This window comes from Pteronotus mesoamericanus, unplaced genomic scaffold, assembly GCF_021234165.1.
Source record: "Pteronotus mesoamericanus isolate MK-2021 breed Mesoamerican mustached bat unplaced genomic scaffold, CSHL_Meso_final scaffold_54, whole genome shotgun sequence".
Lineage (NCBI taxonomy): Eukaryota > Metazoa > Chordata > Mammalia > Chiroptera > Mormoopidae > Pteronotus > Pteronotus mesoamericanus.
The window spans coordinates 5627823-5651854 of NW_026555321.1; the positions used below are offsets into that span (position 1 = coordinate 5627823).

Genomic DNA, 24032 nt, shown 5'->3' on the forward strand with positions numbered 1-24032 from the left:
GGTGTATCTCAGTGTGGCCACAGATTGCACTGTGCATACCAACTCACCCCAAGAACCCTCCTCCCCAAATTGCCACTTGGATCCTCCCCACAAAATGCCCCATGATCTAGTATTTACATTAGTATCAGCTATAATTTACTAACTAATATTTAATTTTCACGCCTATATATTTTTTACGACCCACACAGCAGACTCTTAGCTAACAGTGACTGTGTTCAGAAAGTTGAGTGTGGCAGACAAAATCTGCCCTTCTCTCTCCCCTCCACAAAAAGCTCAAGTTTGTGCTTCTGAGATTTCATTATTTTAACCACACGTTCCTCCCCACGCCCCCCAGGGACAGAGTTTGCAGCAGAGCACAAAGCTCACCGGCTGCTCTCTGGTTGTTTTGAGGACCCCCTGCGTGTTCTCAGTCTCCAAGGACAGAAAGGGGTTCATCAGATAACGCCACAATCTATGGGGGGTACGAACCCAGTCATCGGCTGTTCTTTACAGTGATGGTGTCTAGGAGAGAAACCTGCAGGGACACAGAGTCACTAAAATAAAATATAAATGAAAGAACTATGTGCCAAACTATGCTGACAAACAAGATGTATCAGCAATCAGGAGACACTCTGAAGGCATGAGAATACAACAGCGTAAGTGATTCCAGAAACCCAGACTCTCAAACTTCCAGTGTTATGACTTGTGTATCAGATAATCTGGCTCAGAGAGATTCCTTCATTATTATGCATAGGAATGTGATAGCTGTGAAGAAATTTATTAAACTCTAAACCAGGAGTGTTGGCCTTTTGGTGTCTCTGGGCCCCACTAGAAGAAGAGTTGTCTTGGGACACACATGAAATACACAAACACTAACAAAAACTGATGAGTGCCCCCCCCCCAAATTAAATAAATAAAGGTTTTAAGTAAATTTATGGGCTGGACACCCCGGGAACCATCTTTCCATTCCCTGATTGGAGCACATGGTCAGTTCTGTAACCATTTTCCTAAAAAGACTTTTTTTAAAATAACAATTCACTTATTCAAATACTCTAGAATGTAAATAACAGCTTCTTTTTCAATATTTCTGTTTTCCTAAAACCTTGTCACCTGAACCAGGTGACAAGATTCAAAATCAATCCAAACACACAGCATTACCTATGTGAGAGAACTCTGCTATGCCCCAAAGTTACACATAGGTGTCCCTTCCTAACCCCCAAGGGATGAAGAGTCAACAGAAACAAGAGTCTAAGTTACCAGGATGTGACTTTATCACCCTGAAAAGAGTTTGCGACTCTGAACTTTATACGGCATTTCCCATGCTCGCTGCTCTCTCGCCACTATAAATTCATTCATTCAGTCATTCATTCATTCTGAAGAGGGAAGGTCTCTGTCTGAACAGCATTAAGCTCCCAGTCCTTCTGCAGTCCACCTGGATTTGGGGAGGGGCTGGATGGGAAACAGACAGATGATGTGATAGGGGCCCGGCTAGGTGTCTGGAACAAGCCCGGACTGGTCAGTAACTCTGGCCACATCCTACTCCGCACAAGGCTTCAGGGAGGCCTCCCCCGCCCTCAGGCGGCCAGGGCCCCAGGGATTGGAGTTGCATGGGTATCACAGCAGCTCATTTGGGTCATTGTTCCACGGCCCCCCCACACTGGCGTCTGCCCAGTAATCTACACACGCCATCTGAAAGGGAGTGGGAAAGGTTTTCTGTGCAAGGAAGAACAAGGCAAACAGGTGAAGGGTGGGGAAGGACTGACCTGGATTGCCTGGCGGCCCTGCTGGGCGTCAGCCAGCAGCTGGATGGTGAGTGCCCGCGAGTCCTGCAGTGCCTCCTGGAGGTAGATGAAGCTGTGGCCGCCGTGCCGGCCCATTGTACACTCACGGCAGATGGGCACGGAGCAAGTATCACAGTACAGGTGCAGCACCTGGGGACCAGAGACGGGACAGGCATTAACGAGAGATGCACGACTGGGACAGGCAGGACAGCAGCAGCAGGGCTCTGGAGCCCAGACCTCCACCCACTGTTCCCAATAGAGGAGCACAGCCGCTCCAAAGACAGGGAGCACGGCCGTCAACCAAGCGCACAACGTGCTCTCCTTCCCCGTCCCCTGCCCCAAGTCAAAGAACAGGCACCCTATATAACTGAGGCATTTCAAAGACCTAACATTTCCCTGTACCTTAGATTAATAAATCCTAAGATTATGTTATTTCTGAGATTGGTAGCCCAAGTGAAAGAATATACGAGAAATTTTCTCTTGCGTGTGAAGCAAGGTTAAGGGCCAGTATTAATCAGCTTCACACTAAGGGTTTTCGCGCGTGCACACACCCCCCCCCCCAACCCATCAAGGAGATTAGCACGACAGGCAAAGCAAGGTCCTCTAGGCACTCAAGCAAGCTAAGGGCAAAATCTAGTGGTAAGGTCAGCCAGCTCCTTGTCTTTCTTCTTCCTGCCAAGTTGTTCCCAGGAGTTGACCCTGGGAGGCGGCCCATGCCAACAGAACCGCTTTAACTGCTTTCGGCGATGTTCTTTCTCTATTTCCCTGGGGCCCAGCATGCTGGGAGGGAGAGAGAGGAGCCTTGGCACCACCTCCACCTGCTGATAAATGAGGAGCTCTCAAGAGCGACAGCTCCTTGGCACAGAAACTGGGCCAGTCTTGTATCCCTCCACAGAGCAAGGCACTTAGCGCCACTCTCTGTAAATGTTTGCTGGATTGCTTTCAAGAGCAGAGCTTACATTTGCCTCTGGTACACCTGGGTGAGAGGGAAAGCCAGCCAACACGCAACAGGAGGCAGGGACATGGTGTCCAAGGGGAGCTCTCTCACAGACACAACATACTCAATCCCCACGTGAAGACAGCAGGTTGTGAGGTGCCTAAGGCCACACAGCTAGCAAGCGCAGAGCAGGGAGGGCAAGCTGAGGTTTCTGAAGAGTTGCTTCCCACGTGTGCCTGGTACTGGCCACCTCATGCACAGCCCCAGCACTTCGCTAGGTATCCTGGAGGTCCAACATGTGAAATAGTACAAGCGCTTGTCCTGGCAGAGAAGCAGGTATAGGGAGACAGAGATGGGGGAGGGGGTTAGCCCTGAGGGCCAGGAAGTCCCTATTAGGTGCAAAGTCCCACAGAGAAACAGCCCTGAGGCAATCAGTGAGAAGGCCACTGCTCTCCTTTTTCCAGGTTATTTTACAAACCCACCCAAGTCCTGGTGAGGAGCACATACGTCCACTAGGGAAACGATCTCCCAAATGGCTCGGCCCAGAACACAGGCCTGCTCCACCCTGGGTTAACACAGTTAATAGAGAGGCATGTAATCCAGCACGGGTTAGGCTACTTTTCCAAGTGGCTACTTTTGGATTCTGATATAGGAAAAGATTTAGGATATTATATTCCTGAAACCCGAAAAGCCAGTGTCCATGCTGCCTGCCACCTACCAGACCCAAAAAGCAGAAACAAGGATTGAATCTTTATGGGCGCTTTATTCCAACGGCCAGGGATCTGAGAAGATGGCCCTTTTTATAGGGAAAACAAAGTGTAGGTAAGGGGCTTGACATTCAGAGAAAAGTTAATTGGATTTAAAAAACTGCAGCATTCTCACCCCGGGCGGTGGCCACCTCACCCTGGAGCACAGTGGCTCAGACACCAGCTGGAGGGCGTGAGACCTCCAGAGGCACAAAGGCGGAACAGCTTATGGTCTCCTGGACTCAAGGTGGGTCATACCTTCAGTTCCGGAAACAACAGCTTTTTACATACGCTGATTACTAAGCTTATTAGCTATTACCTGAAACTAAAATTCTCCCAACATTTGAGCCCCTCATCATTCCTACCTTTAAGAAATAGTTCTGATATGGTAAATTTTACGGCCTCTATTTTACAGGAGGGGGGGGTGGTAATGTGGTCAGGTTTGCAGCTTTCCTAGCAGTTTTTTAGCTAGGGCACGACTTTTCTCCAGGAGCCATGGCAGACTGAAACCAAGTGTTGGCAATTTGCCTTCAAGACCAGTCACTTTTAAAAGCAGGCCCACCATTTAGAGATGAGATCATCTTTCTGATCTGATAAACCTAAAATTCTCAAGCTAACCTGAAATACCAACCAAAAGATGTGAAGCTGGATACATTTGGGGGTAATTCCCGGACAGGTTTTTCTTTTTCCCCCCCCAAATGATGTGATGCGAAAGCAATTCACCCACAGGTTCCAACCACATTCCTTTCCTTTGCTCCCTCCATTTGTCAAGGGAATAAAGGGATCACTCCTATGCTAATAGCAAGTGTGAAACCCATCCACCAGAAGGTTCCTTTTAAATTAGAATGAAGCAGGCTTCAGAGCCTTCTGTCTCCTGCCCCCTCCTGCCAAAGACAGTTAAGCAATCTTCTCTGTCTCTTCTCAGGATTAACTTGTTTTAGGGACAGCTGTATGGACTGACTAGCTAGAGACACCTTGCTATCCTGTGTCTTTGGGCAACCACTCATCTGCACAGGCAGTGAGTGGCAAAGTACCTTAGGCTGTTCAGCTGAGCCTGGCACTGCCTGGTCATGGGACCACCTAGCCAGTCTGACTAGGTGCCTCAGGAGGTCCAGTCTACCCTTGAAATCCCAAGAACTCTTGTTTCTGGGGCCTCAGCCTCAGAAAGAAGTCCTGGGCACCACGCCCCTCCTACGTGTAGCCTTGAGGGCCCAGATCCCCCCAGAACGGGCAAATCCCACCTAGCATCTTTGCACATGGGATCGATGCAGCTCCAGGCAGCGCTGGGGCTGGACGTGGGGGGCACCCAGCTAGTGGATCAGAAAAAGCTATGGGTGAGTAAAAGCACAGCCTCACGGTGCTACTAGTAAATAAATTGCTGATTGGGGGGTGGGGGTGGGGGTAGGAATATTGTCCGAACACTGAAAATGTGATCTATTTTATAAACTTTCTAGAAAAAGTTGGAGTAGAACTTTTAACCCATAACAAGCTCGGCATCCAAGGTCGAAAATCCACCATTTTAGAGCTTGTGAAACCCGATCAATAGGTAAGGATGTGCATGGGAACAACTCTCCGAACCAGCTGCAGGATTATTTTTACAGAATAAACTGGAACCCACGTCTTCCAAAGAAAGGGCTGTGTGGAGGGTCCAAGGCCAGCAATGTAGCAGAGGCCATGAACTATGGCTCCAGGAAGGGGGTGGGGGGAAGGAGCAGGCCTCTGGAGGGAGGAATTCCAGGGCCTGGGGCTGCCTGTTTGGGGCTTCCCAAGCAGATGCACACACACGCCCCCGCCCCCACCGCCCCCGCCCCTGCATGGCGACAATCTGGCTGCCCCAGCTGAATGGAGCAGGCTCGACCTCTGACCTTGTGAGCGACCACCCTCTTCCCTGCCCCCAGCTTCCAGGAGGCCCCACCCACTGCCTTCCTCTCCCAAAATTTCTAAAATACCAAGCGGAGACAAAGACCTAGGAATGCGGGCCCAGCGGGAGAGGAAGGGGGAGGTTAAAGAAAAAATAAATAAATAAAAATACCAAGTAGGTCGGTTTTCCTTAGCCAGAGCTTAAATCAAGCGCTTTGTTAATGAACACAACTTGGTGTGTGAGTGCAAGCACTTTCTGGAAATCTACTTTTTATACTACCTGCGATCCAACAAGGAATTCATACACACCGCACATCCATAAGAACGAGCTTCTAGCTTTAAATACAACTGCTCACATCAGTGAAAAATGTAAGCTCAAAGGACGGAGGGGCCTCTCATCATCAAAATCCCAACTGAAATACAATATATTAACTGCTGTAAACTTATTTTTGAGATCCGCCCCCCCACCTCTTAAAAATGACTGGGCACATCTGGTCTCCTACAAACTCAGGCTTTGACAGGAGGAGGTCTCCACCCATCCAAAAGGGCTTCTTAATTTCCCATTATAGAAATGAAGAATGCCTGGTGACAACCAGAAGCCTTATCAGTGTGTGCCACTCTGCAGACTCTCCTATTCAGAAGTGGTAAGCCAAGTTCAAGGAGTAAAGTCCAGCAAAGAAACTAAGTCTATTCAATAACATGAAAACCAAGCTTTACTTGATTTATGGAAAATACACCGAATACGAAGTCCAAAGCAGAGGCAGGCGCTCCTACTGCAGATCCTTGGCCACGTGCCGCTGCTACCCAGAGCTGTACCTGGGGGGTAGGGGGTGGCCAGGAAAAGGGGAAAGAAAGAAATCAGACCCTTATTCAAGCACAGTCACCTCACCGGCTCAAACGCAGCGGAGCCAGGCTGAGGACAAGTTATTTCTTTGTGCGTGGAGAGTCTGAAAAAAGTATTTAGATAGGGAACGTAACATGTGTTTTTAACGCAAAAAGACACACAAGTGCAAACACTTGTAAATCTCTCCCAACATACACAATCATCGAAAAATATGCTCTAGTCCAGGCGTGTGAATTTTTTTTAGAGATAAATACCTGTACGTCATACTAGATTTTTCACTTAACTATATCAACTTGGAGATTGTTCAGAGTCGAGCGGCCCATCTTATGAATGGCCGCATATGATGTTGCCTGTAGACGTACCATGACTTAATTAATTAGTATGTGGACAGAAGAAAGTCGTGATTTTTCAAAAAATCATCCTCAGTGCTGCAGTCACTGTCTTTTGTTCGTTATACAACCCCCAACTTTCAACTTGGTACTATGTTCAATTGTCCTATCCCTTGTGTCAGGGGACACATCTCCCTGTTAAGTGTAAGGACTCCCAAATTTAACAACTCAACCTCCATCCATGCAAACTCAGGTTGGTAAGTGCCCGTTTCTGTTCCCAACAAGACCACATGAACCCAGAAAGCCAGCAGGACACCAGGTGAGAAGGCCAGTGTGGGGAACTGGGGGTACAGGCTGCTGGGGCAGCCCGGGAGAGATTGAGAAAGAGCCGAGAAGAGGAGCAGCAAGAAAGCATGCCTTGCAGTGTTTTGCATCCTTAGTAATGGCTGTTATGGACGGTCCCAAACCCAAAAGGGGGACTAGTTGGGGGCGCCTGGTGGACAGTGGCTTTAAGGAGTCTCAGGCAATGTACAGGAAGGGGGGTGTTAAGAATAAACACTTAGGAGTCCCGGGGCGGGGGGACCCATTCAAATACCCAGTGAAGCAAACACTGGGGTCTCCCCATAAAAACCTGCAGTCCCTTTCCTGCAATTCCAAAACCTAACAACAGGTTCTGGAAATCAGAAGTTTTTACATAAGCTATTTGACAGCAAAACCTGAACAGGCATGAAAACAACTTATAATTCTTACCACTGAGTGGGAGTTTTCATATATTTACGGAAGAAATGCTAATAACTCATTATTTTGTGATGTTGTTACTAACAGACATACATGCACAGCATTAAACTTCTTCTAAAATCAGAACGTTTGAGGCACATCTGATCCCAAGGGTTCGGGGAGACCTGGACAAACCTTCCACTACACCTGCCTGGCCATCGGGCTGAACAACATCGGGGGCACTGAGGTTTCTGGTGCCTAAAGTTTGATGGCCACGGAATGTCGTGTGCTGTTCACTTGACACGCTTTCTCAAACCATGCGAGCTGCTTTCTCCTTCCCAGCACCTGTCCCCCTGCTTCTGCAACAAGGTCCCAACGCCCAAGGGCCGGGTACACGAGGGTCCCCCCCCCCCCACTTTATAGTCTAGCAACCCTGCCAAGGACCCTCCCTGTAGAACACCAGTCTGTGTTTTCCCCAGCACACAGCGTTTACTATTAACATATGCTAAAGCAGAATGACTACCTTTTGAAAACTAGGACCAAACACAAAGGAACAGATAATTAGGTAAGTTGTTTCCAGAGTTGAAGGACTTGGGCTGGGCTGAGCTGCAGATTTGGTAAAATGAGAAATAACCCAATTTTTGGCTCACAGAAGTGTCAGAATTCCATAAAATGTATGGAAGCAAGTTCTTCCTGGAAGAGCATTTGCTCCCCAGCACTGACTTGAAGATGAAACCCAGATACAAGGTCACCCTGAACACAGCACACATGCCTTCCACCAGTTTTGCCAGAGCCACAGACAAAATGTTTCCTACCACAGCCCCCTCCCTAGAGCTGTGGGTATCGTGGTCAACCTGATGACTCAAGGAAGGGCCTCCAGGCCCTGGCCAGCAGCTCAGCCGGTGAGAGCATGGTCTCCCTAAGCCCAGGCTGCATGTTCCTTCCTGCGTGTTCATCCCCAGCCAGGGAACACACAAGAACCAACCAATGAATGTGAAGATGGGTGGGGCAACAAATCAATGCTTCTCTTTCAATAAATAAATAAATAAATAAATAAATAAATAAATAAATTAATAAATTTTAAAAAGTTGTATAAGAAGCGGGGGGGGGGGGGGGCACTTCAGGAGGCAACAAGGGGCAGTATAACCCGGGCACGGGTTTTCCTGGGACCCTGACCCTACTCAGGGAGCCGCGGTCAGTTTAACAGGACATGGAAAAAAACAGTCCAGGTGAGTGACAAGGGTGCAGGGGATTTGGGCGGGAAAATTCGCGGGCAGAAGACAGCGCTTCCCACACTGAGCTACCATTAGCATTTCTCAAAGCCTCTGTGAAATCACAAGAAGGAACATCAAATTTTTAGAAGTATAAACATGATGTCATAAAATGCCCAGTGTAGGACAATATACAACACTGGCAACTCCCAGGATGGGAAGGGGGAACGGAATAGAGCTCTGTGTCCGGTTCGTTCGTTTTGCTGGCACTGAGGTCTTGCCGGGCCTGCTTCTGCTTCCTTCCCCTGCCTTTCACAGCTGCTGACAAACAAGCTCGCCATCCCAGCCATCCCAGCTCTCGGTGTCCGCCTCTTGGAACCCACCCTGTAACAGCTCCTTCGCTCTGGTCTGATTGGAGCCTGTGACCTGGGCCCCACCGTGCAGCCTCCCGAGGCACAGATCCAGCCAGCCAAGCCCACCGAGGCTATCTGCAGTGTGGACTCTCTCTCTCTCTCATATCTTGAAGGCTCTAACATAGGCCCACAGTGGCAAATGACACATGCACTTGGGTTTCTCGCAACAGACCAATGTTATGACGACACTGAGGGATACGCAGGACACGCCAGGCTGGTGTTTTGGATTACTGCCTAACAAACATACTGTAACAAATAAACTTACTTTAATAAGACCTGGGTGTTTGAAAACTCTTCCAGTTCAGAAATAAAAATGTCCATATCAGAGAGACAGACTGCGGTATATCCTAACAACAGACAATTTTTCAGCAATGAAAATGAACTACTGATTGGCACAATCACACAGATATATATCTCTATGACATATGCTTGGTGGAAAAAGCCAGAATCAAAAAAGAACACACTATATAATTCCATGTATATGAAGGCAAAACTAATCAAAGGTGAGAAAAATCAGAAGTTGGGGCAACCATTCTGAGGTGATAGAAATGTTCGAATATCTTTATGGGCACACAGGTGTATATAAATTGTCAAAACTCAAAACGCGTATTTACAGTCTGTTTATTTTATGTAAATTATACCTAAAAAAAGGGAGGGGGAAACCCTCCCACCAATAACCCCATGTCGTTGAAGGGGTGAAGCTTGGAGCCTGGCTGTGGCATGGCCCTCTTCCTAGCTAAGGACCTAATAAATACTCGTTGAGCTCATAAATGAGTTACTCCAATGGCCCCATGTAATTTACTTTGAATAAGTTGCTACCATTCTTCCCACAATGTTCCCATTAGGTATTATTTCTCCTTTGCCCTCCACTATAAATATTATCTTAAGTTCTAGCGCACCAGAGGCAAGCCTCAGACTAATTCCCTGGAGGTTTTCTTGTGGGGGGGCGGGAGGGAGAATTAGAGCCCCGAGCCCGATTTACAGCACCGCAGGCGGCCGCGCTCATACAAAGCCATATGAAATCATTAGTGCCCCAGCTGCCGCCCCTGCGTGCATCTGACCTCTGATGTACTAATGAATGGCCCATGCAGCTTCCAGCAGCAAATAAAATCGAGATTTGTTCCAAGAGGAGATCACTGTCCACGAAATTATAGATTTTTAAACAAGACCCGAAAAGATAGATTTTTGACCCAGATACACAGTTTTTCTGTTGCCTCCGAGGTCTCGAAAGCAAGGCACAGTTTTTAAATGTGTGTTCTGGACATGAGTCAGTGGTGCTTGGAGGCTTTTTTTTTTTTTTAAATGGCGAGACTCTGTAGGTGGCCGTGTAACTCAGTCCTCACTCACCTCTTAAACAGTGGGCAACATTGTGCACCTGAAACCTTTTCACTTCCTAAAGTAGCAAAAGGGGTTTCAGTTGCCTGTGTGGCAGCGATCAGGTGGACAGGTGGGTTTAAAGCAAGGGGAGGCCTTCATCACCAGGGGGAAAAACTATCTTGAGAAGGAAGCAGAAATAAAGACACAGATAAGAACAAAATTGGCTTTAAAACATTTCTAGCCCTATTTTCTCCCTCCAATATAACACCATAAAAATTCTTCTTTTTTCTCTCCCCATTCCAGCAAGTTCTACTATCGAGTAGCTGAGCTCCTGTTAGTCAGCCGCCTTCTGCCTTGGACGGGAGGGTCCAGTCCAACTCTGGCCTCCCCGGTGGCCCCGGTTTACATACACTGTCACATCCGTTGACAATTTTAAGAGCAGGTTACCTTACCAGGCACTGCCTGCAAATCAATAGGTTAACCAAGTATTTATTGCTGTAGAAATCTTGTTTTAATCCAGAGTTGTCCACAGGCAGGACTTGTTTAAATTGTGGAGGGGACCAATCAAGGACGCAGGAGCAGGCCTCTGGGAATTCTCAGTGCCACTCAGGGCCCACGCATCGGAGGGGCCGGGGCAAAGACTGCATGTGTCTGTGACGCGTGGGGATTTGGTGCCAAACCCCAGGCCTAGGCTCTCCCCACAGCACTCCTCCAACCTGCCGCGTGGAGAGCATTAAACACAGAGGACAGACGCGCTCCTACGTCCCCCCCTTTCCCCAGGCGACACGGGAGCTTTTCCCAAGGGCTTCCTCTGTGGCGGAAAGGCAGACTGAGCAGGAGCAGAGGGGGCTCACACCAATCGTTAGTGCAACTGCTGGGGGCAAAAGGAAAGGCTTTACTCTTATCTAGAAGTGGATTTCTTTTTTTTTAAACCCTTTTCAAGGTAGCGGTTTGTCAGGCAATTTATTAATTTAAATCACACCCCCCACACACACACAGCCCTCTACTCCAACAATAGGAAACCTAATTCCAAAGATACCCCCACAAAGGCCAAAGGGATACACCCCTAGCCAGAGTCACAGACACACTATGAGACCACCAGATTTAAAGAGTCACCTGTCACCCTTACTGTGAGTCACCAGAAGCCTAGGAGCCCCAGGAGCTGTTCCAAGATCCAAGGCAGTTTACTGGGTCGATTGTACCGCCCCTTGCCCGCCTCTGAGGAAAACGAAATGCAAACTGTAGAGAGGTCCTAGGTAAGTAAGGCCTCGGTAGGGTGGGAATAACAGGGCAGTAAGACTAATACTAAGCAAGACATCTCAGATTAAGCACAATTAAAACTTAAAGGCTTTTTCAACGAAGGGTGTGGGAAACAGAAACCAAACTCAACAGAGGGTGGGACAAGGAGCCTGGGCAAACCAGTAGAAACTGGTCCAGCAGAGAAAAGCACTGGGTGGCAGAAAAGCTGCATTCCAATCTTAAGTGATGTGACCTGGGGAGGAAGGGCCCAACCTGTGCTGGAATCACAAGGGACAACCCGGGATAAACCCACCAACTGCAAAGGATCAATTCAGCTGCCAAACCAGACAATCAGGAATTGTCGAGGGGCCCAGCTACAGCCAGAAACGAAGCCCCAGTCCCTGGGAGTTCACCCATCCGTCTTCCCACAAGTGTGCACGGCTCTTAACAGCTGCGCTCTTAAAGAAGCACTAATTACAGCCGGATCTGGCAAGGAGTCAGGGAAGCCCCACACCCAGGCCACCAGGGTTTCAGGCAGAAAAATGCCAACTAACTAGTAATAAGATACAATCTTGGGGGGAAAAAGGTCAAAGTATGGGGATAATGCAGGCAAAACGACCAGAGTCAAACTCCTCTTTAAGAAGCCTGAATTCCCAGGACCATTCGTCACCATACACGGTTTCCTCCCCCCATTAAGAAAATGAGGGTTATGAGAAATAATAATTTCAAGTCCTAGATATGGAGCTTTCTCAGAAATCCCACTTCATTCCAACAAATGAAGCTTGTCAAAGTGAGGCATCTCTTCTAACTGTACCTGTGTGCCGGTCATCAGAAAGTTAATGGGCAGCTTGACTCAGCAGCTAATGGAATCAAGAATCCATCCACCCCGCCTACCATCCCCTGTCTTCTACAGCAGGGGTCCCCAACCTTTCTGGCACCAGAGACTAGTTTTGAGGAAGACCAGTGGGGCGGGGGGGCCCGCGACGATGGTTTCGGGATGATTCCAGCGCGTTACATTCAAGCTCACCTCCTGTTGCGTGGCCGGTTCCTAACAGGCCCGGACCAGAACCAGTCAGTGGCCCTGAGGTTGGGGACCTCTGCTTTACAGCACTTCATCACCACCCAAGCAGATACTCAAGCATAAACTTAAAAAGATGAGAAAAGCCAGACCTGATACGGTAGGGGGGAAAAAATAGTATCAGCCATGTAATCTGAAGTTTCAGGAGGAAAAGAAATGAAATCAGGCCTCTGCTTGGGTCCTAAAATTTCTAACTGGCTTCGTCTGGCCCTGTGTTGATTTTTTTATTTTTAAAGTCACCCTTACTTTGGCTACCACCTACACCAGGAAAGAGGAGATACAAGGCAGGCAAAATCTAAGTATTTGGCTATAATGGACTCTCAAAAAAGTTCTCACTCCGTGTGGCTTTTCCTGAGTCCTTTGGCAACACGGATCTTGGTGCACCTAAAACTCAAAGGGCCTTCCCCGCAAGAGGACCTGGCCTGGGGAGCCTCGGGCTGGCCTGCCCCTGGTCTGGTCAGCTGGGGGAAGCGCCCCTCCCTTAACATTTCACTCCTGGGTGGTCAATTTCACGTTGTAGAGTCAGCTCACGTACTCAGCCTGCACTTGGGTTGTGGAGTCCGAGTGTCCAAGGCCAAAGTATCCTTATCAAGTGTGCTGTGTTTACTGCTATTTTTCTTTTCTCTCTCTCTCTCTTTTTTTTTTTTTTACTATTTACACTGGATTTAAGGTCCTGAGCTAAGGGCCTTTTGAAATTAAAAAAACAAAACAAAACAAAAAACCCTCAAAAAAGCTGATTTGGTTGGTCAGTCCAGGGAGGCCAGGTCTGCTCATGTTGCCTTGGTATAATTATTGTCAACACTCTCTTTCACTCTCAAAAGTGGCAGTTTGGAAACCTACTGGAGAGGGTCATTAAGACAAGAGAGGAAATACCCAACTTACACAAGAGCGGTAGGAAAATCTGCCATGCAGCAAATGATGCACTTCATATTATTTAGTGTGGTCGCCAAGGCCTGGGGCTGAGCAGGTAAATCAAAAGTGTCTTCTAAAAATGGAATAAAAGGAGGACTAAGGTAGAAGACTCACAGATCCAATCGAAAGGAACAACTTGAGCAGAGAAGCGCACTGTTCTGGTGGGGCGAACTGGAGGAAATTTAGCAAGAAGCTCGTGGGCCACCGGTGTGAAGAACGGAGAAAGCAAGCTCTGAGCAGACGCTCATGGCCGCTGGGTGACCTTGAGGATACGGAGATTACAGTGACTCTTCTACTCACCTAGACACGGAAGGAGACCTGGGCACACACACAGCCCAGGGCCATCTTCTGTTGAGGAGTCAAAAAACCTGAATTCAAATACTGAAGCTTCCCCCTTCCTCCCCCAGCTCCTTTGGGTATGTTGGCTACTAAGCTCATAAAATGGGGATAATACACTTCATCTCACGGGTAGATGGTGGTGAAGAGTTGTTCTTAAGATAAAGTGCAGGAAATCCAAATGCTGACCGGTTGTAACAGAAAGTGGAGGGATGGAGGACTGCCCGAAGGCTCCTGTGCGAGGGAAGTGGAAGGGCAAGTTCGACTCCAGGGACATGTTTGCAGGCTGGATGCAAGGCAGGCCTGACAATGGCCGTAAAGCCACTTCAGTGGCTTCTGAGCCAGCATTCTCCAGGGCTGTTGCTTTATTTGCCCACTGAAAAGCATGTTGAGAGATTCCATAAACTAGAGTAGAAAAAGCGTAGTGGGTGACAACCTCTGACCTGTACATATCTCCTACTTGCCTCTGTCCCTCCAATTCATGGTTGGTTAGATCAGCCTCTTTCAGCCTCCTCCAATAAACGTCATTATGTCTTTAACATGATTTCCCAAGATGCACACTTCCTTATTGCACCATGCTTGGCCCGAGGCCCTTGCCTGCAAAGAAGATACAGTCCAGTAGGAAGGATGACTGAGTAAAGCCAGCAATTTCAGGACTGGAGGAAGAAAACCAGAAAGCACTGGGCCCGAGATGTTAATCTCAGCAGACTTCCTGGAGGAAAGAGAAGCTTGAACCTAGTCTAAAAGTATCAATGGCGGGGGGGGCCCCCCGTAGTTCCCAATGCATCGTGGCTCAGGTGGGGCCCCCCCTTATGCCCAGCATCCCTCCCCTCCCTGGGATGTGTCCCTCCTAGCGCATTCCTCCTCTCTCCCTCAAGTCAGAGCCCCACTGTGTTCCCCCAACCACCACCCCTGAACCTTTTTATTCTGGGACAAGCCAGTCTTTCCCCCGGACATTCCAGAGCACACCACCACTTTCTAGGCCACCGGCTGACTTGGGACTTGTTTCCCAGTGTCTCTGGCTTCTCCCATCACTGCCCTGTAGGTCTCTTGCCCATGCAGAGAGCACCTTTTAAAAAGGCAGAGACAGATCACAGTACCCTCTTCTGCTTACATGAGCCCTCTGGGGGCTCCCCGTTGGGAGGCCGCCCTGCCTGACATTTGTTGAACACAAGCAAAACTTGCCGACTGTATTCTTTCCCCGCACAACATACACGCAGCCTCCCTCACTTCATTCAAGGCACTTCCTCAACCACTGAACTGCTGCTACGGTACTGGGTCCAGCCCCTTATCCTGGGAGTTTTCTTCTTCTCCGTAGCACTTTTCACTACCTGACCGTGTATAATCTATTTGCGTGTTCACGGCCGGTCTTTTCACAAGAATTTAAGCACTGCCAAGGCTAGGGATTTCCATCTTGTTCATTGCTTCATTCCCAGCCCCTAAAAGTGTCTGGCACGTGGAGGCTCAATAACTATGGGAACAGCTATTTTAGGTGGCAGTCAGCATCATAGCCCAACCAGAATTAAAACTGTGACTTAGAAAAAGTCTAATAGCTCTATGAGCACTTCTTTAGCAAATCTGCAGAGTGATGGAATGGGAAGCTGTGGCTGCCTGTTTGATCTTGATTAGCAATCTGCCTGATGAAAACACCGACCCACCCCACCGCCCAAAATCAAAAGCTAAAAAAATTAGAGGTAGTGGACGAAGACAGCGGGGAAGGTATAATAGAAAATCATGTTCCGCAGTTTGCAGTTCTAAAATTATGAACAGAAGTTTAGGTTGTCTGTGTGAGGGAAATCCAATTCCGATCACTGAGAGGTAGTAGCTGAGTAAGTTCATGAAGTTTTCCTGGAAAAGCCGCTTGTGGTTAACTGCACATTTTTGCTATTCCTCATTCACATGTGTGCTTCCCCTCCCCTTGAACCTGGACTGGCTTTGCAGCTTGCCTGGCCCAGCCAAGTGTGGTGGAAGTCATGCTCCCCAACTTCCAGCAGGGCAACTGATGTTGTCGTGTGCTTGAACAGTCACTCTCGGAGCCCAGGCACAGGGAGAAGAACCTAGGTGCTCTGGGGGACAGCACAGCTGGACCGCCAGGTGGGCCTTCTAGCTCAGCTGACCTTCCACCTCCAATCACAAACAGGATAGAAGACCCTGAGCTGAGTCCAGTCTGCCTACAGAACTGTGAGAAAAACATCACCTTTATTTTAGCTATTTAAAATAGAGTTAAGGCCCAGGATATTCAAAGGTTCCTTCCTAGCTCTACCCATGTCTAATTCCCCAGAAACTGATTCCTGGACTCCATTCCAAAGGCTTGGTCAGGCAGGCAGCAGCCAGAGAGGTTGAGCCAGAGGAAAATTCAGATTCCCAAACCCCAAAGGCTGGTGTGACCTCTCACAGCCTCACAAGCCTACAAAGAGTGTCTGGAAGCATCTTTCCATGTCTGAGACTGTATCTATCACGCTGGTGGTTCTCCAGAAATAACTACCCATGGAATGCAGTGTAAAGCTTCACCATTAAATGGGAAGGGAGGAGTGTAGATCCCCAGTAAGCTTCCCCAGAGCCAACCCTAAGATGTCTGTCTGTGGGTCTCCCTAAGCCACTGCCTCTCCCACACACTTTTAACAAAACCAAACTCCAGATCTGACATGTCCATGGTCCCGAGCTCTAATCTTCTTCTCAGCGCTGGCCCGATGTGATCTCAGGAAAAGCTTTAACCTCCACTGCTCGAAAAGGAACAGGTGTCCCTTTCTCCAGTAAACAAGAACCTTTACAAGTGACGGGACAGCTCTTTCTATGTTTAAGCCACCCAGCTAGGAACCAGGCACTTCCTTGAATAGACCGATGATTTATGGCACCATGTTTGAGATGGGAAGCAAACTAAATGTCCATCAACAGGGGACCAGATAAATAACTTAGAGATGGATTACTGGGCAGCATGGGGAAAAAATGAGCTGCTCTGGACCCATGGAACGATCTACAAATGCATTATCATGGAAAAAAAATAAGGAATAACGCATGTAGGATACTATTATTTGTATAAAGGAAGAGAAAACGGGTACAAGTATGCCTTGCTGGCCAAACTGACAGGGATGGGTACCTCGATGTGGCCTGGATGCCGCAGGATACGACTGTGCACTTTTGAGGACAAAGTGGGGTATGTGTGTAGTAACTTAGAACTTAATGAAATTGCTATTCCCCTTACATTCCTAAAATACTTGCTAAGATAAGCTACATATTTAACTACTGTTTGTACTAAATAGATTACTAGATATTACTATGATGTTATGTGAAATGATAAAATAGTATGATCTTAATAGGTTAATAGAGGGATGCCCACTTTCCTTTAAGCCATAAAAGCAAAAAAAAAAAAAAATTTATACACATAAAACTGTTAAGAATGATCTCTTAGTTAGGATGACCAGCAATTTACTTTTTCATAGTACTGTGCACGTTTCCACATAGATCATATATTGGGGGTACCCCCTGATGTTTATTTCCTAAGCTCTGTCAGGAAAGAATTTAATGGCAAACATTTCTGGCTATTTACTAGGATCAATCCCTACAGCAGGCACTTTACATATTAATTGGTCCCCCACCCCGCAATAACCCTATGGGGTAGCTACTGTTGTCATCCTCATTTTATAGATGAAGAAACACACTGCATAGGCAGTAACTTGCCCAGGGACCCAAGTACGAAGCGGCAGAATCTGGCTCCAGAGTCAATGTACTAACCACTAAGCTCTGCTGCCTCTAAAGGAAACAACAGTCCCTCCCCCTCACCCACTACCTTGACATACTCACCTCTAAAAACTTTCACCTACCCAGCTAGGGTTTTGTAATCTGTGGTATAGGCGTTTTTATCTGAGTGCCAACAACTACTCCCAAAGTCCTGAGGGCTCCCCATCGCCTACAGGTCGAGAATAAATTCGCTGAGCTGAGCGTCTAAGCACATTCCCTGGGCACTGTAACATGAACTTCGTACGACGAAACCCCTGACCAAATGTTCTCATCTTACTTGGGGCCGCTGCTCCTCAACGCTCACCTCTGAGGGCCCCACCCTCCTCCTCCTCCCAGCCCTTAAGGAGCCTCTTCCTCCCTCCCTACCCTGCATTTATTCCGACCATTCATCTTGGCTCCTAATACCTCAAACTTCTATACAGCCCCCTCAGGCATATCCCAGCAGTGGACTAATGGTGAAGCTGGAGAAACCCATTTATCTGTCTCCGGACCCCACCCCTCCCCCTCTGATCAGAGGAAAGGAACACAGCTCTCAAAGTCCTTCTCCAGGATGTGCCCCCAGGGGCTCCGATTAGGACACAACACTGTCCCTGTCCCTAATTTCACTCATGGCCCCACAATCCAAAAGGCTACACCCCTCCAAGGGGGTCTGTGATCAATTTAGTCCAAAGCTTAGGGCCAATCATATAATAGATGGCCCAAGATGGCAGCTGGTCCAATGCAGAACACCTTTGTTCCACAGCCCCTGCCGCCCCCCGCCCCCCCACCCCCGCCAAGCAGGCTCCAGCAAGAAGGCTCCAGGTACATTTTCTCTCCCTCTGAATGGCTTCTTGCAAGCAGGAAGTGAACAGAAAATGCCTTCCCTGCCCCACAGAGATTAGCTGTGCCTTCCTGGTAAAAATCAGCTTTCCTTTCTATCTTTCCCCCTGTTTACGATTTTGACACACTCTTCAGACATTCCCCTGTCAATTTTGTCACCCTGAAATCATCACATTCCCCAAATTTAATTTTCTGATTGTCACTCCAGAGTTAGTTAATTTAAACCAAAATTTCCCTACCCTTCTCAAAGGTGCCAGCTCTAATATCCTTACTAATAGGAATAAAAGGTGATGATAACACCAACTAAGAGACTTCAAATAACTTTTTATTTAGTTGAGTGGATTCCCTCAAAGAGAGGAAGGTGCAAAATCAATGCTGCATTTGCTTGCTGTTGACTCAGCTCTTTTGCTAATTGCATTCAGCATTATTACTAACTCTAGTCGTGTTATTACCAATTGTAATTCTCCTGCTAATTGTAAGCAGATATTTAAATTTCAGGATCTTCTTGGCATTCTGTAAGTGTGAGTGGGGGTGGAGAGAGAACTGAAATCTAACACCTATTTTAAAAAAAAACAACTCCCCATTTCCCAAGAAACATTGTCAAACAAGGATTTTTAAAATTCAAGAATTGAACTACTGACATTTCCAGTCATGGTTTGGGAAAGGAGGCTTTTACAATGGCCTGTTAACAAAAGTGCTTAAAAAAAAAACAAAAAACCACCACCAGAAAAGTGGAAAGGATTGTTTTAAGTAATTCCCCCCCCATTTTTGTGTAGTTTGATAAAGAACTTTTTCCACTGAAACCTCTCCCCCACTTGCACCTCAGGATCTCTAATTTGAATGGGGCTGGGGGGTGGGGGAGGAGAAATGACTTGAGATTTCGGGATTTGATCAATGCAACATGTTAGGGGCAGAGCGCAAGGTCAAAAGGAAATGATTAATCCCACAAGAGAAACAGGCGGATGGGGCAGGGAATGGCTCCCTACACAACCCCCACTAATAGGTCAAAAGATACTCTAGTTAAGCACGGTTTTCTCCCCAACCCATTCTCAGGATTTCATCTTCAAACACATTTTTTAAAATCCGAAGAACTTTAATCTACACCAGCTCGTTTTCCTTCGAGGTTATTTTTATTTGCCAATTACATTCCACTTCTTGTCAAAGGGGGTCCAGAATTAGGCAGGAGGGAGAATGGCTCCAGTCATCTGGGTGACTCGGACATTCTACGACGATTTCCATTACTAGAGGGAATCCGCTGATCATTAATGGAGATGGAGATATTTTAGGCCTCCTTAAAAGAAGTTACCAGTTAAGACATACAATATCCCTTTGAAATGCTATGACATCAACACTCTGAAAGTACATAAATGGGTGAAACACAAGAGAAGGGGGAAGGGGGAGATCTTACAATCCTTTGGGAAACAATTTTCCTCTTAGCTTTTCTCCTTTCCCAATGCCCTTAGGGAATCACACGCAAAAATTCAGTTCTCCCTAATGACTGAATTCCCCCTCGTCCCCGCACTCTCTCCAATACAAATCCCAGACCTGCCAACAGGGCTGGCATTTTAAACAAGCTCAGAACTGCCTCAACACCTTCCTGCCCCATTACCTACCTTATCCCCTCAAAGAAGCAGATACAGCGCAAGGAAGGCTTCACCATGGTGGGTCTCAGCCACATGGGGCTCATTTCTGAAACCGTCCAGGCTGGGCGGGGGAGGGGGGGGTCCTGCTTTAAAAACTTATGGAAACAGATGACTATCTTGCTGAAGGATCTGAAGACATTCCCCGAGAAAACTTGGGGCCACAAAGTCTTGTAGGCTAGATGGGAGCAACCCTCAATTTGTTGTGTGTACCCCTTTCTGGTTCCTTATTTTTTAAAAAGTTAAAATCCATAGTTAATGCCCTCTACTCTGTCACTTCCACCAGACAAAGTGTAGGGGAAGGTGGAGGGTGCATCTGGTAAAACAGGCACCAGTTAATGGAAGAGAAAGGACTGGAACACAGTCCTCCAGCCTTTGTCCAGGCTCCTCCCTCCTCTGTCCACGCGGTTTACAAACTGGTGGAGAGTGGGCTAGCCGGGTTTCTTATCTAAGGCAGGTAACCGGACTGGGCTCTGCCTTCCCCATGAAAAGATGTTTAACCGAGACTTCACGGCAGACCCCCACACAAGATCCGGTTCCTTCTGACCTTGTTCATATCCAAACTGAGGCCCATTTTCTAACGCATGTCTTTTAAGCTGAAATTGCAGTTATCATGACCATCCCCCGAGCTCGGCCCCCCTGACCTCCCAGGGTCAGGATCCCCAAGATTCCATTTCCTTAACCATTTTTTGAGTAGTATCTTAACCCCTACCCACCTCAGACACTGCGGCTGCAGGGACCTAGCTCATCACCTGGGGTTGGGGTCGGGGTTGGCGTTGGGGTTGGGGTTGGCGTTGGGGTTTGGGGACAACAGCCAATCCACTGCAGGGGGGTGCAGCTGTAGAAGACCCGCGTGGCTTTCTATGTTTTCTTGCAACCGTGAGTCTCGGCTACATCTCTACTGGATCCACCGCAGCCTGGCCACTGCCCCAGGTTTCTCTGGGCCTGCCCCGACTCGGGGCAAATGCGAAGAGGACACAGGCATTTAAAAACTGCACGGCAAGAGCAAAGTCACCTCAGACGTCTGCCCTCGAATGAAGGAAGTAAAGTATATTTTTGAGCCCCATTTCCCAATAGGAGTATGAAGAGGAGCAATACTCAGAAATGATGAAACAGCAGCAAAGAATCGGCAAGAACCATGTCCTTGTCTCTTTGGAGGGGCCTTTCCAACAACCCATGACCCGATGACTCAGGCCCCTACTCCCCCAGGGAATCGGAGACAGAAGACCAGCTGACTTCTGGAAAGACAATGATAACAGTTTATGGGCCCCAGGATGCCTTTGGCAGGATTCCTCTGTCCTGGGAACCAAGAGGGCAGAGAGACACACACCCCACCCTGGGATGTGCACCTGCCAAAACTCACACATCTCAGACCTGTGCACAGAGGAATGCGGCTATCGTTCTCCCTGGTTAACAAATAAGGAAATCAAGGCAATGAGAGATTAACTAACTTGCACAAGGTCACACAGCAGTTAAGTGGAGCCCTGCTCTTTGACATTCTAGTAGAAAGTACACCAAACACATTACAGTTGACCCTTGAACACCACTGAGTTTAAACCATGCAGGTCCACCTACACATAGATTTCTTTCAACAAATATGTACGGTACTGTAAATTTATTTTCCTTATGGTTTCCTTAGTAACATTCTTTTCTCTGGCTTTATTGTTAAGAACACAGACTATAATACACGGAACATACAAAATGTGTGTTAACTGACTGTATTGTCAGCAAGGCTTCCAGCCAACAGTGGGCCAATATTTATTATTAAGTTTTGAGGGAGTCCAAAGTTATGTGGGGCTTTCACTGCACAGGGGTCAGCACCCCAAACACCAGAGTCGTGTGAGAGTCGACTGTACTTCTAAAACATGTGCCATCAAGAGCGGAAAGAACAGAGCCCCACAGAGAGCAACCTGAGCCATGACTCCGAGGCCAAGGTGGGAGGGGGCAGACCTCTCGGGCTGCCAGCAACATGGATTTGTCAAAGGAGGAAGAGGACACATTCAATGGCGCACAATACTGCGCCCACAACACATACTCCGCCTATACTTGCCCAATGGATGGATGGTTAAGTTGGGTACTGAGCCAGCACTGTGCTTCCCCTCTAGCATCTTATTTTAGAAGCACAACCTGAGGAGACACAGATCGCACCGCCACTAGCACAGATGATAGAAACTGAGGTATTGCCCAGGTCACCTGGCAGGTACGCAATTTGACCCAGAAACCTCATGAAGGACCCACGGCACTTTATTCTCTCACAAGGTGGGCAAGTTAACATGTTTAATCTACAACATGCACAGCTGGTTTAGGCTCTCGTAGAATGCTCAGCTACCCGGTGCCCCAGGGCTCTGAAGAAAAGGTTTGGATCTGTGGGTAAACCTGAACAGCTCCCTACAAATCTGCTCGAGTGTGCAAAAGGCACAAATATTGATTTGTACAAGAGCTACCTGCTTTATAGGCAAGACTGAAAAGAGAATAAAGGAAGGAAGGAGGGCGGATGGGAGGGAGGGAGGCCGCCACCATGGTGGCAGCAGGAGCAGCTCATCTACAAAGAAGGCATGGGGACATCCTGGGACACTAGCGAATGAGGGAGCAGTCAGCAGCTGCGTTCTCCTGTCCTCCCCGCCCCCACCCCGCCGCAACCCCTTCCCAGGCTCCTGGGGATCCCTATGGCTTTGTGTTCGAAGGCAGGAGGAAGGTGTGAGCCACAAATCTCCCACGTGCCACCCTGGACAGTGAAGAGCAGTCCTGGTTTGGTCTGGGGGACATGGCCTCAACATTTCAGCCTTGTCTTAAAATTATTGTACTCTTTCTCCATAGCACAGAATACAATCTTCAAGTGAAAAGGACACTTGGGGGAGGTATGTCACACTTAAACATCCCCCCTTCACTGTCAAAGGCTCTTAGGGAGGAGTTTGGATGAAACAATGTCATATGATTTCCAGGGAAAAGGAAAAAATAAGCTTATTTACTGCATTTTACTACTTCCAGGAAACATGGCGATGATAAAAAAATAATGCTGGGATACAGCACACAATACCAACAGGTAAATTTTCCAAGGAGGAATACAACAGTGGAGCTCTACAAGGATTGTTTCTGAACCCAAAATGAAAGTTGGGTGTGCACTGCGTCTACACAGATCCCGATGGGCAGGGTTAAGGTCCGGGCACTTTGGGGACCGCTACAATCCTTCCCCCAACCCCTCATATCTGGATGACTGCCTTTCCACTCTGCCGGGAGCTGCCCTGAGGTCCCCCTGCACCTCAGGGACTTGCTGCCCTGCAGAAAGGTAGCTGGAATGCCATCAGATGGCCGCCCTAGGGCTCTGTTTAAACAGGAGATGCCAACTGGCAGCGAGACCAGCAGCTGAAGACCTGGCAAGGGACGAGGCCTCGCCCTTGGCAGCTGTGTGGCCACAGAGCAGCTAACCTATTTCCAGCTGCTCCTGTGTGTGTCGAGCTGAGTTCTGCCAGCAATGACTGGGGTATTTCACCCCAGTGCAGGCCAAAATAACTCACTGCCTTCATTAACCTGTCTAAATTGGATTTCCATCCCAAACGTCATTAAGGTGGGAGAATTTCGGGAATATGGAGTGGTATCTTAGAAACCAAATGTTCCCTCCCCCCCGACCCTCTTTTCAAAGGCGGCCCGGAGGATGGGACTGGCTATGATTCGATTCGGTTTGGGCCTTAAGTTGAAGGAAACACCAAAAAATGGGAAGTCATGTATTATCAAGGGCTGCTTCAATCAGGGCATCTGATGATAAACAGGTGTAACAACTCAGGTGCAATCACTTAAATGGGATAAATGAAATAGAGAAAATTTATGTCTGACAATTGGGGGGTTAAATGTCAATATAAAAAAACAAAACTGCTCAGGACTTTGCTGTGACCTTAAATCTCCTCTCTAGAGTACCATTGAAATCTATTACTCAGAGGTCACCTGCATTTAGGTGCTTGTTAAAAATGCAAATGAGTCCCACCTCAGTTTTAAAGCATCAGAATCTCCATGGGGTAGAGAGTCCCAGGGTTACCAATTCCCCATCATTGCTCAACTGGGAAAGGCTGATTTTAAGAATGAAATGTAAACATAAGCAAGTTCATACTGGGCAGTCACTAAAAATGCATAAAATACTTCTG

At 47.8% G+C, this 24032-nt stretch overlaps 1 protein-coding gene across 1 annotated transcript in view; it reads right to left on the reverse strand.

Moving 5' to 3' along the window:
* Window positions 1-24032, reverse strand: part of TRIM71 (tripartite motif containing 71) — a 60916-nt gene that overhangs the window by 15589 nt on the left and 21295 nt on the right. The window contains exon 2 of the mRNA XM_054595122.1: window positions 1743-1910. Within this exon, the coding sequence (XP_054451097.1) occupies window positions 1743-1910 (168 nt within the window). The remainder of the gene's footprint in view (window positions 1-1742; window positions 1911-24032) is intronic.